Raw genomic sequence first — 14,177 nt, 5'->3', positions numbered from 1 at the left:
TGAGCGTGCTTTTGACCTTCTACCTGTTATATTTTTCCTGGCTTTACCCATTTTATTAGCAGAGCAGGTAGTACCAGTCAGTATACTGAAGTTCTCTTGTAGATTGTGTTTTCAGTTTTTTGGAAAATTCTTAATGGTTCTAGTTACCAGAAGTATGGAAGGCAGAAATATTAGCTAAACTTAAGTTGTTCAGGTGGTTCATTAAAAAAATTTAAAATATTGTCTTTCCAGACTCTGAAATGTTTGACACATTTGGACTTGCAAAGTAATAAATTTACATCATTTCCCCCTTACTTGTTGAAAATGAATTGTATTGCCAACCTTGACGTCTCTCGAAACGACATTGGACCCTCAGTAGTTTTGGATCGGGCTGTGAGGTGCTCAACCTTGAAACAGTTTAACCTGTCCTACAATCAGCTATCTTTTCTTCCTGAGAATCTCGGTGATGTGGTAGAGAAACTTGAACAGCTCATTTTAGAAGGGTAAGAAAGGGGTTCATTGAAGAAAAAAGGGTCACCTCACATTGAAGTTTCATAAGGTTGACATACAATGACATTGTTTCCATAGTAATGACTTTTACATGGTAATGTGATAAAAGACTGAGGAAATTCATAATACAGCTTCTTTCAATTGACTTAAATTTTTAAAACTAATTTTAAAATTAATAAATGTGCTTTAATGCTATTTTTGAAGATATTTTGACTATTTTCAAAGCATGTGAATTTATGCAATTTAATCCTCATTTTGTCTCTTACGACTAGAAATAAAATATCAGGAATATATTCCCCTTTGAGCCTGAAGGAACTGAAGATTTTAAACCTTAGTAAAAACCACATTTCATCTCTATCAGAGGACTTTCTTGAGACTTGTCCTAAAGTGGAGAGTTTAAGTGCCAGAATGAATTTTCTTGGTAAGTGTTTTATATGAGTCTTCTCCTTCCGTCCTTTTGAGTGTTGTATGGGTCGAATGCAACAAATAAATGTAATTGCATGAGCCATATATGGACATTTTAGGTGGGGATTTAAAGGTGGCATTTCAGTTAAATATTATGCTGGAGTTTTAAATATCAAGTTAGCAGGTTGGTGATAAAAAGAATTGAGCTGTCAAGCCGTGAAATGTGGAGGGAACTTAAATGCATATTGCTAAGTGAAAGAAGCCAATCTGACAAGGCTACACACTGTATAATTTCAACTATATGACATTTTGGGAAAGGCAAAACTAAGGGGTTAGTAAAATAATCAGTGATTTCCAAGATTTTGGAGGGAGGGAGTGATGACTAGGTGGAGAAGAGGGGATTTTTAGGGCAGTGGAATTAGTTTGTGTGATACTGTAATGTGGATACATGTCATTATACATTTGTCAAGACCCACAGAATATAGTACACAAAGAGTGAACTCTGTTGTAAACTGTGGACTTTAGTTAATAATAATTTATTAATATAGGCTCGTCAATTATACGTACAAGTATACCAAACTATTCTAGTTGTTCATAATGGGGAAAAGATGCATGTGTCTGGGGTGGTGATGGTGAGGGGAATAGATAGATGTGGGAGCTCTCTATATTTTCTGCTCAATTTTTCTATAAACCTAAAGCTGCTCTAAAAAAAGGCGTTTTTAATATTTTAAAATTTTAATATTAAAAATTGTATTACAGTATTTAACATGTTGTTATTGTCATAGGCTAAAATGTCAATATCTTGGACTGCAGATAGTCATTAAACTGTGGTTCCTTTTACACGATTATACTAAAAATGCTTATAAGTTGACTGAACTGCTTGAAGCAGAAATACTGAGTTTCCTACTGAAGTTTCTTCAGCAGATTTTTGGAGTATAAGTACTATTATTATTATTTTTTGCGGTACGCGGGCCTCTCACTGTTGTGGCCTCTCCCATTGCGGAGCACAGGCTCCGGACGCGCAGGCTCAGCGGCCATGGCTCACGGGCCCAGCCGCTCCGCGGCATGTGGGATCTTCCCGGACCGGGGAATGAACCCGTGTCCCCTACATCGGCAGGCGGACTCTCAACCACTGTGCCACCAGGGAAGCCCACTATTATTATTTTTTAGAAATAAAATTAATTATTTAAAAGTTTTTAAATTAGTTAGGTTAATGTGTATTCATTGAGCTCTTGCTCTGTGCAAAATATTATAATAATACACAATATGATCATCACTTTTGTTAAAAATCCTGGAATACTCTATGTTCTCGTAGCGTGTGAGACAACAGGGAATTATGTTCATTTGTAGCCTGTCTGAAAGTTCTAATATTGAGGAACAGAATACTTCTATGGAAATAAGTGGGAACTTTCCCTATTTTATCTTCCTTAATGGAGGCCATGCATACCTTGCCACCCACATACCTATACCTGACTTGGTAAAATAATTTTTAATATTGTTTAATTGCAGAATATAGTTTGACAACTTACCTTAAAATATTTTATTTTCCCAGAACTTTGAGAAACTACTAACAATAAAGTCCATATTAATTTGCATAGAATTATTTTCCTTCTTTTTCCCTTCCTTCCACCCTCTTTGGATATTGACAATGTTCTTACCATGAGAGTGAAACTGGGGAATAGAGTGATTCACTCACTAGTGAGTAAAGCAACCCAGTCTCTGTCCTTAAGGAACGTGTAGTTAAGTGCAGAAGACTGACATTGAATAATGATGGAATAAATAAATGTAATTGTATATCGTACTAAGTGCTGTGAGGAGAAGTTTCAAGATGCTATGAGGGTACCTCAAGGGGATCTGATCCAGACTGTGGAGGCAGGGAAGTGTGTCTGTGTCTGTGACGTTTAATTAAGTCTGGAAAGAAGAGCATCTGAGGGACCCTAAGGCTAGCTTATGGTCAATATGTTATCTCAGCTGAATCTCACAAAAATCCTATAGGGTAGGACAGGTATGATCTCTGCTTGACTGAGGAAATTGAAGCTCTGAGATTTTTGTGTGACATGTTCAGGGGCATAGAATTAATTAATTAGTTGTGAAAGCTTGAACATACCTATGTTCAAAAAATGTTTGCACTGCACGACTTTGTAATAATTTTAGAAGTGGTTTTATATTTGGAAAGACGCATTATGGAGGTCATACCTGAGTGGGACCACAACCATTAAAAATTCCCATGTGGGGGCATCCCTGGTTGCGCAGTGGTTGAGAGCCCGCCTGCCGATGCAGGGGACACGGGTTCGTGCCCCAATCCCGGAAGATCCCACATGCCGCGGAGCCGCTGGGCCCGTGAACCATGGCCGCTGAGCCTGCGCGTCCGGAGCCTGTGCTCCGCAGCGGGAGAGCCCACAACAGTGAGAGGCCCGCGTACCACAAAAAAAAAAAAAAAAAAAAAATTCCCATGTGAAATGAAGTTTTAGTTCTTTGATTTTATCAGTCTTCCATATAGAATCTGAACCTTAAGACTTTTAATTTCTAATTGGAGAATCATTTCTACTAATTTATTTTGCTACAAATACTTTTTGGAAATAGGTGAAGTATAGCATGTACCTTTCTGCTTCTCAGGAAAATAGCTTCTAGTAATGTCCTGGAACATTTTGACCCTCGAAGATTTTCTGGATAAAACATAACCCATATTTTTAACCTTGAAAATGCTAAGAAATAATTTCTCAAGCCACTTTCATAGAACCACAGATTTTCAGATCTCTGAAGAATCTCAGAGTTCATCTGATTTAGCTTCACTATTTTACAGATGAGAAAACAGTCTGTATGATTTGCTCAGTTTCCAAAATTATGTTCCATAGAATTTTATTCCTTGGAGGTACCTCGTACTGTATTTCCCTTTTGGAAATTCATAAAATATACCAGAATATTGACAGCTCTGAAATATTTAATTTTATTTTGCATAATGTTTCCCTAATCCCTTTTTTTTTTGTAAAGTATATATTTTTAGTCTCAAAAGATATAAAATACCTTAGGAATAACTGACAAAATTGGCATATCTGTCTTAAAGGGAAATTTGGCATTTCTAATGAAATTGTAGATGCCCTACTGTTCAGGAATTCTACTAGTGGTTATATACAATAGAGGCATCCTCTCACTGTTCACAGAAGACCCTTTTGCTTTTTGTTTTTTTTTGACAATTTGCTAAACATTGTCATAGGCACTGAGTATTCAGCAAGTAAGCATAAGCATAGGAATATTTATTATGGCATTTTTCATAGTAGCCAAACATTGGAAAGAATGTAAATGTCTATCAACAGGAGAGTGAATAAATTGGCTATATTCATACAATGGAAATGCTATGTAGCAGTTAAAATAAATGAATAAGATGTATTTATCAACATGAAGAATAAATCTAAAAAAATTGTTACATGAAAAAGCAAATTGAATATAGACATGTACGATATGATAATATTTATGTAATGCAAAACAGTAATATGTATTACCTGTGGATGCATACATCATAAAAGTACAAAAGCATGTATCGAAATAACACCAAATTCAAGGTAGAAATCTCTGTGGAGAGGTCCCTAATCTCTTAAGATCATATGATCAAAGAATACTTTTATTAAGTAACATCCATAATTATTCCATAGAATACTCTTTACAAGATGGTGTTATAGAAAATTTTTATTTTTATATTATATTGTGGATTAGTAAAATATTCCAAAATGTTTTGTTAGACTTACTTCAGAGTAATTTGAATTAATCTATAATGTATGTCCCATAATATCACACATAATTTGAAATGAATATTCTAATGATTTCTACTTTGTACAGATGTTGGACAGATGAATTTATACTTAGACACTTTTGTGGCTTTCAGGTTAAAAGAGTCTTATAATTATGGTGTATTGTTTTTTGGTAGTATTAATTTATTTTAAAAGTAGAATTATTTTATTGTCAGTGTGAGAATGGAAATTAAATTATGTGACAGATCATTGGTAGCTGCTCTTATTGTAGAATCTAATGGAAATCTAGTTAAAGTTATTAAAATGTCCATTATCTCACTTTCATTTTCTCTTAGCTGCTATGCCTTTTTTGCCTTCTTCCATGACAAGCCTAAAATTATCTCAAAACAGATTTACATGTGTTCCAGAAGCAATTTTAAATCTTCCACAGTAAGTTTACTATTTTAACTTTAAAAACCACACGAGGTGGAACAGAACCTTCAGAAATATGGTTTTAACTTAGACATATAAATGTAATTGATTTCTAAACCTACTAAACTTAATGTTTTTAAATCTATGAATGTTTGACTTTTAATATTAGACAAAAGATGTGAATTGTTATTTGGACTTTTCAACTTTTATATTAATTTAATGTGCTGTTGTGTAGAAACAATTTAAGAGTAATTAATTGTTGCATTATTATAATCAAATGAGATTGTACTGGCTATCACTTTAACTTTTAAAATTTCACTTGCTTTGGGGATTATGTTGCTAAAACACTATTAACTTTGAAATTATACTTGTTATGTTCGAGTGACATTTTTGGTGAAGAATAGGATAATTTATGTCGTTCCAAGTATTTGGGGATATTTTTGGTTAATTTCATTAAAAATAAAAGCTTCCTATTAAAATCCAGGCATTAATTAGATTTCAAATGTGTTGTAATCTTAAATAACTATTCTAGTAGTGTTATTTATTATAAATAAAATCCATCAAGGTACATGTGCAAATATATACATATACAGGCAAATAATACTTAGTTATAATTTAGCCATGGAAGGTGTGAGACAGATGAATAATAGTTAATTTAAGTCTAGGTTTAGAATGTGTCAGACACTGTAGTTTACTGCTTAACAGTGGATCATCTTTTTAATCTTCCTAATAATCCTATGAAATACTTACTGTTATCATCTCCACTTTATAATGAGAACTCTGTTTCATGAGAGAGAAAGTAACTTGCCCGAAGTCACAGTTCTTAAACACTGGTGGTTTGATTTCAGACTCTTAATTCTGACATACAGGCATCTATAGAATACAGGTGGGTGGTCCTATATTTTAAACATAATTTATTCTTGAAAATGTGTTTGGAAGCCACCTATTTATAAAAGCTTATTAGAGGGCTTCCCTGGTGGCGCAGTGGTTGAGAGTCCACCTGCTGATTCAGGGTGCGTGCCCCGGTCCGGGAAGATCCCACATGCCGCGGAGCCTGCGTGTCCGGAGCCTGTGCTCCGCAACGGGAGAGGCCACAACAGTGAGAGGCCTGCGTACCGCAAAAAAAAAAAAAAAAAGCTTATTAGAAGATGCATGTCATAAGAAAGCTTTCTTCCCAGAGAACTAAAAATATTATGCAGTCCCTAATTACACTATACCTTTAGACACCATCTTCAGGCATACATTTTAGTGTTTTATATGTATTTTTTAAATTTATTCTTTTATTTCACAAATGAGCGTGTGGTTGGCCAGCTTCAGTCTCCAAGCTTAGTCTAAAAGCTAAGAGACACTGCCTTTGAACAACCTGACGATTCTCAACTTTGTCTCAGTTGCATTGTTTGTTAGACATACATGTCTTATCTTTAATATAGTCAAATTAATTTTCTTGTTTTCAACATTTTTATAAGGTAACTAGGGCAAAATCTAGATCATTTAAAAATTAGAGCAATAATGTTGCTCTGCAGATCTGAATCTTGGTCTAGCAGGCAGTACAGCTATTTGAGCTTAGAATTAATTCATAATACTTCAAATATGCTGGATGAAAGGGATCAGTATACAGTAGTAAAAGTCCAGGCAACCTTTTACATAGTCAAATATACCACAATTGTTGACTATCTTTATTCTTCCTACACATGTACATTTACATGTGACATGTGTTTTTCTGCTATTTCCTGCAAATTTTGGGTAGCTATTCCTGCCTGAAAGCAACAAATTTACATTGAGGGCCTGCTGTATACAAGACATCATGCTCAATGTTATGATATTTTTCACACTGAGGCTGGCTGCTAAAAATGATAGTAAACTTAAGGACCCAACCTCTGAAGAATCCCTCCAGGTATGAGTGAAATTGAACAGAGAAATGGAGGCTACATATTTGTAAATCTTGTATAGAAGGCAGGAATCTTAATGACTGGTTTTGCCTTTGTTAATTATGATTTCTCATGCATCATAAGTGTTTGTAAAACACTTGGTCTTTCCTTATGGTTGACATTTTTATGTTTCTGAAGTAGGGAAATTAGGCCTCAATTTTGTTTTTATTGGTCCTTTTTAAAATGTTCCTGTTGAGACATGCCTTTTTTTTCTAGCCTGTATATACCTTTATGTACACAAAAAAACACGTATGTACTCATATATAAATAATGTTAGTTTTAAAGTTATACCTTATTCTCACTCTGGTGAAAATTACTTGTGATGTTATTTCATGTTTTTTGGAAACACTCATTTGATTTTTATCTGGACATTGTATTGTTTCAGCCTGCGGTCCTTAGATATGAGCAACAATGATATTCAATATCTACCAGGTCCTGTGCACTGGAGATCTTTGAACTTAAGGGAACTCTTGTTTAGTCATAATCAGATCAGTATCTTGGACTTGAGTGAAAAAGCATGTGCATGGTCTAGAGTAGAGAAACTACATCTTTCTCATAATAAACTGAAAGAGGTAAGAGGTCATCTTTATTTGTTTAGAATTATTTCCAGTTTGAAAATATGCTTTTATAATTTGCATTATCACAAATGATCATTTCAAAATCTGTTATTTGATATTGCTTACTTTTTGAATAAGATCTAATCCTACCCTGAGGTAAATGGGTATATTAACAATGCTTAATTTCCTTAAAAAATCACTTTTTGTGCTCTATTTTATTTTGAATATTTATATATATATATTTAATTATGAATGTGTGTAATGCTTTAAGTGTGACAATTTATCACAAAATCGCTAATCTGTTAACAGACTCTCAGACATGCTGTATTTCTCAAGTTGCCTCCGGGCCATATATAGCCTGTGTTTTTCAGCTGACATTCTTTTCCACATTCTTAAATTTCTGCATTCACCCAAATGGACAGGTCTCTGTTATAAATCTGAAATTTATTATCCATTCGTCCCAGAAAATTTTTTTTTTTTTTTGCTAGGTTCAAGTCTGTTGCCTATAAAAGCCAAAAAAAAACAGTAAAGTGTCTGAAACCATGAGGTTCAGAATAACTCTGAATATTTTGGAATACCTGACTTTTTTTGCAGCAAATTAATGTTTGCTATTATAGAAGTAATGAATATTGCTTAAAAATTTGGAGCAGAAAGAAATTCCAATATTTATGCCACTTAAGGTATAAACATTTAGTTGTATTTTAAGAACAGTAAGTTGTACATACGTCTGTGATGATTAGATGTTTAGTTTTACTGAAAAACACAGTGTGAGGGAATAGACTGAAGCCACAGATGATTGGTTTTGGATACATAAAAAGAACTTCTTTACTTTCAGTGTTGTGAAGTGATGAAATATGTTAAGGAGGCAGAATGGGTTTTTAAAGATTATAAATAAATGACATAGATTGGAGTAAGTCCTTTATATGTATGTTTTCAAACATTTATAATGAAAACTATGACAAACCTTTGGAAAGTTTTAGAACTCCGTTGAGAGGCTGTGCAAGGTGCTGATGGGATCTCTGAGCCTCTCTTGTTTCATATTAGCATCTTGTGTTTTGGCAGCACACATTTCTTTCTTCCCACCAACAGGATTTGCCCTTTTTTATTTCATTAAGATTCCTCCTGAGATTGGCTGTCTTGAAAATCTGACATCTCTTGATGTTAGTTACAACTTGGAGCTGAGATCCTTTCCCAATGAAATGGGGAAATTAAGCAAAATATGGGATCTTCCTTTGGATGAACTGCATCTTAATTTTGATTTTAAACACATAGGATGTAAAGCCAAAGACATCATAAGGTTAGATAATTTTATTTTCATTTGTTTTTATTAAATTTGTTTCAGATATCCTTTCTTTGTGACTTTGATGGATATATAGTTACAATTTAAGAAAAAAATATATAGTACCATCCAACGTTTATTTGTCATTTGCCCTTTATTTAATAAACGGGGTTGTTTGGTGCCACTGCAGAGTTTTTCATTTCCTCCTAGCCAAGTTAAGGTTGACAGAATGGCTTCTCCTTATCATGCTTTTCAGTAGAAAGGGACTCTAAAAGGAAATTATTACTATTTGGTCTCTTGTTACCAGTTATACAATCTAAAGAAATAAAGCATAGTATTATAACTTCTCAAGCTGCATTTCATATAGCAAATAGTTATTGTATGTCTATTATATCTTAAAGCATTATAGTTACTTAAATGATATAAAATTACATCAATTTTGCTTAGGAAGCTGATAACCTACTCAACTTGATCATCTTTGAAACCACCAAAACTTCCACGTATCACTGTTTCTGGTTTTATATTTTATGAACTTCAAATATCTTTAATAATGAACTTTATTCTACTCTTTGTTACTGTTTGAGCACATTAATTACTCTGAGCACATTAGTCTTATTGTTACTGTTTGAGCACATTACTCTTATTGTTACCTACCTGTAAAATCATTTATTTTTATTTCCACAAAACTACTGCTATCCATATTTATCTTACAGGTTTCAGCTCAGTTATCACCTCTTAATGTATCCTTGACTTGCCTATAATGTCCACTAAGTCAAGGACCATGGCTACATTTACTTACTATTTCATTCTTGGCACCAAACACGGAGTCTGGCATACAATTAATAATTGTTGCATTACGAGTGAACTACAGTTACCTAAATCTCTTCTTTAAAGTTTCTTAACTTATATTTAGCTTTTTGTCTCTTTTTATGAACAAAAATTTGGTTTTTTTCGTTCTCCTGAGTGTGATTTAATTTGAAAAAACAAAAAAGATCTTTTCACCAACTATGCTAAATAAACGTGACTAGCCCGCACCCTACACAATTATTTCCCATGATTTTCCTTCCTGAAACTGGAAAAGATGTTCATATAAAAATTTATTCAATTCTTACTAAACATTTAGTAGAACTGGTTTTCGATGTGTTATGCTATATTATCAAGCTACTATATAACTAAATATTTTTAAACATATTTAACATTTTTAGAGAGAACATAGACCTGGAGTAATTTAGAAATTGTAGTCCTCATTTGCTTTTTTAAAGAATGACAAAAAATGAATTCTTAATAAATAGACATTTGGACCATTGATTTTCTTGTTTATTGGTGATGAAAACAGAACATAAGCTGTATGTGAGAAAATGACTGATTTCAATAACAGCAGGTACAAGATCTGATCTGCCAGATCTTGTTTTCTAGAGCATCAAATAATTCAAGAAAATAATGATGCTTTTTGCTCAGATCATCAGGAATGTTGGACAGATTCCTATTAGTTATGAGAACTAATCAGTCAATATTCCCTAAGATTCACTTATGATTTAGTTTATTTTTCTAATTTTAAACTGTGGCAACATTTTAACATAGTTAAAATATATCTTTCTATATCCATTTTATTTTTGAGAACATTTAAATGTACTATTAATTTAAAGGTGGTATTGCTAGCCACCTGCAGCACTTCTAGTTAGTTTCAATTATTTTCGCATTAAGACTTAGGAACAGCAACATATTATCTGCTGATAGTATAATCATTTATATGTATCAATTTATAATTTAACCAATATGTTCTCCCTTTCCATTTACATTATGTATATGCATGTATGATATATATGAATATATACATTATGTATACCATACGTGAATATATGTACGCATACACATGTATAATGTACCAAATACGACCTCACTATCAAAGTTTAGTATAGCAGTATGCTTATATACTCTACCTTGATTGTTTATCCTATGTGCTTTGTAAAATTTTATACTTTGGGCTTCCCTGGTGGCGCAGTGGTTGAGAGTCCGCCTGCCGATGCAGGGGACACGGGTTCGTGCCCCGGTCCGGAAGGGTCCCACGTGCCGCGGAGCGGCTGGGCCCGTGAGCCATGGCCGCTGAGCCTGCGTGTCTGGAGCCTGTGCTCCGCAACAGGAGAGGCCACAACAGTGAGGCCTGCATACTGAAAAAAAAAAAAAAAATTATACTTTATAATTTTTAGGGTTTTATTTGTGTTATTTAAAGAAATTATGTGTGTGTATAAAATTCTAATGAGTATTACAAACATATTTTGAAATTTTGATTATTTCTGGTGATAGAATATCATTATATTTGATAGTGCTGCCGATCATTATCAACTACACCAACATACTAACAAAATATATGCATTAATAGTGCCTTGAAAGACACATGCATTATTAGTTACATGAGCTATGCACTCTTTTGCATACTGTATTTTAGAACAGTTTGATATTTGAAAGAATTCAGTGCATAAGAATTCACCTATATCATAAGTACACTGCTAAGCAGTTTATTTTATTTTTGTTTTTCAAATACCAGGTTTCTTCAACAGCGGTTAAAAAAAGCTGTGCCCTATAACCGAATGAAACTTATGATTGTGGGAAATACCGGGAGTGGTAAGACCACCTTGTTGCAGCAATTAATGAAAATCAAGAAATCAGATCTTGGGATGCAAGGTGCCACAGTTGGCATAGACGTGAAAGACTGGCCCATCCAAATAAGAGGCAAAGGGAAGAAAGACCTCATTCTAAATGTGTGGGATTTCGCAGGTATTTATTTTGCTAGAATTTTTTATTCACACATCTTTTTAAAACAGGGACTTAAAAACTGAATTTTCTCTTCCAATACTGCAAAGAGACCTGGTGGATCCTATGGAATTATTCCAAAGCCAATTATTTCTCCTAATTCTACCCTTGCCACCAGAATGGAGAAGCCATGGAAGGAAATGTTAGGAACCAGTACATGCCAGCTGAAGCTAAGTAGCTGACACATGTGAAAAGTTGTCAGTCCCTAGTAAAAAGCCAGTGTAGCCATGTAACCATCATCTTTTTATAGTTTTTCTCTTTCCTTGTGTGATAAATAGTGGATAGTATCACTTAATTTTATTTTTGAAGAAGATGAAGAATTCTTGCCTATTTTCTGGAAGACTAAAAAATTCTTAATCTTTATTTAGGTTGTGAGGAATTCTACAGCACTCACCCCCACTTTATGACCCAACGAGCCCTGTATCTTGCTGTCTATGACCTCAGCAAAGGGCAAGCTGAAGTTGATGCCATGAAGCCTTGGCTCTTCAATATAAAGGTGATCTGTTCTAATCATTTGAAAATAGAAAATAATTCTTGGGTTTTTTTTGGTATGTAAGGTAATTTATTTGGGGCAAACAGGTGCTTCAAATAGTCTCTTCAAATAATTTTTTAAAAGAAAGAAGCACTAAAATTTTGAGTTGGGAAAGTAATTAAGTTGTGACATGAAAATAGTGTTTTCTATATTAGTGAGAGTTATAGAAACTGGAAACCCTTTTAAGCTATAAAAATTGAGAGTTTATAAATTAAACTATTTTTGATATTATTTTGATATTATTTGATATTATTTCTGTTTTTTTTTTTTTTGACTGTGCCACGTAGCTGGCAGGATCTCAGTTCCCCGACCAGGGATTGAACCTGGGCCACATCAGTGAAAGCCTGAATCCTAACCATTAGGTGACCAGGGAATTCCCTGATATTATTTCTTAAGGGTAATATGAACTTCCCTAATTTAAAATAAACCATAGTGAAAAAAAGCAATCTGTGCATCACCAACTCTGTCTTCAGAGGCAATTTAGTGTGAAGTCCTTCAGATCTTACAGTTTTAAATGGTCCCAGATTAATAGTATATTTGGAATTTTGCAATTTTTCCAATTTGTCCCTTGCTGTCATATTGTCAGCTATTAATTTATGTATATATGGTTTTAAATATATATGACTTTTTAGAATTGAGACCAAAGTAAGAGTGAATGGTCTTTGAATGATGCTCCAGTGGGCTCTTCTGTGAGGCAAGCCCTTGAAAAGATTTGTCAGGAAATTTCGGCTCCATCAAGCTTGTTTTGTCATTTTGGTAATTTTTTAAACTTCCTTTTTTTGATTTTATTATAGCTAGCCAAAGTGAGAAAATACTATAGTCGCAGTAATATTTGCTTTAGTGACTTTTTTCATTGTAGACTCCACACTGAATGACTTTAATATGAATTAAGGAGATTGAATTTACAGGTAAGGAAGAGAAAATATAAAACAAATTGTATCACTCTGAAATAATTTGGGGGTTATTAAATACTATTTTATTTAGAAGACCAAAGCACACTTAGAGAATAACCCATTTTAAGGCACGGAAAAAGCAAAAGAAAAATATACTATTACTGTTACATAGGCCACCTGAAAGAAAAGTGATAATAATTGGATAAGAAGGGGCATAAAATTGACTTTTAAAATTTCGTAAGGGTAAGTTTTTTCTTAGGTTTAAGGAAGGAAAGGAAGTTGTTATTTTCTTCTTAGAAGTCTTGATTTCTCATTTCCACTCAAGTGAATTTCATAGAAAGTGAATGTCAGTGGAAATGTAAGCAGTCTTGATTTAAAAAAAAACACACAAAAGTATTTTGTATCTTTCCCCATAGGCTCGTGCTTCTTCGTCCCCTGTGATTCTTGTTGGGACACATTTGGATGTTTCTGATGAGAAGCAGCGCAAAGCCTGTATCAGTAAAATCACCAAGGAGCTCTTGAACAAACGAGGGTTTCCTGCAATACGGGATTACCACTTTGTAAATGCCACTGAGGAATCCGATGCTTTGGCAAAACTTCGGAAAACCATCATAAATGAGAGCCTCAATTTCAAGGTAACATGGTTCATTGCCGACTTTAGGTAGTAGATAAATATGATTTATTAATTCTCATGTTGTGCAACTGCTAAGAAATGTCAAAAGTCTTGAGAAGAGAGCAGCTATCTTAAAATTGTGGGTGTTTTTCAGAGCTGTTAACATTATTAAAGTACTTTCAATTTTAAAACTATTTATGCTATACTTTATTTCAAACTCATAGAAGTGGGAATAAAAATAATTTGAGGATACTGAGAGAAACTAAGAGGATATCTGAGAGGCTGAGAGAATATTCCTGAGAGAATCTGGGGACATGTTTCTGATGCCCTTTCTCTCCCAACTTCCTGTAGTGGTGATTCAATCCAAAGGATAAAGACGAATGTTGGGGTCTTGGGGTTATCTTTCTTATATTTTCCATCTGCTCCTTTCTTTTCGAGTTCTTATTTTATGCTCTCCTTGATTTTCTTTGTTGTTCCTTCATGTCTCTTGTCACTGTGATCTCCCTTCCAAAT

At 33.9% G+C, this 14,177-nt stretch overlaps 1 protein-coding gene across 4 annotated transcripts in view; it reads left to right on the top strand.

The window, feature by feature from the left end:
- The window catches only part of LRRK2 (leucine rich repeat kinase 2), a 157,176-nt gene that overhangs the window by 82,699 nt on the left and 60,300 nt on the right, over positions 1 to 14,177 (top strand). For all 4 annotated transcript variants that reach the window (XM_030835385.2, XM_030835384.2, XM_060306159.1 and 1 more), the window contains exons 24-31: positions 232 to 482; positions 762 to 910; positions 4,976 to 5,069; positions 7,365 to 7,551; positions 8,652 to 8,833; positions 11,361 to 11,590; positions 11,995 to 12,122; positions 13,468 to 13,686. In XM_030835385.2, coding sequence (XP_030691245.2) covers positions 232 to 482; positions 762 to 910; positions 4,976 to 5,069; positions 7,365 to 7,551; positions 8,652 to 8,833; positions 11,361 to 11,590; positions 11,995 to 12,122; positions 13,468 to 13,686 — 1,440 coding nt within the window. The remainder of the gene's footprint in view (positions 1 to 231; positions 483 to 761; positions 911 to 4,975; positions 5,070 to 7,364; positions 7,552 to 8,651; positions 8,834 to 11,360; positions 11,591 to 11,994; positions 12,123 to 13,467; positions 13,687 to 14,177) is intronic.

The sequence above is a fragment of the Globicephala melas genome, chromosome 10 (assembly GCF_963455315.2).
Source record: "Globicephala melas chromosome 10, mGloMel1.2, whole genome shotgun sequence".
NCBI lineage: Eukaryota > Metazoa > Chordata > Mammalia > Artiodactyla > Delphinidae > Globicephala > Globicephala melas.
This window is presented reverse-complemented; position numbering and strand designations above follow the sequence as displayed.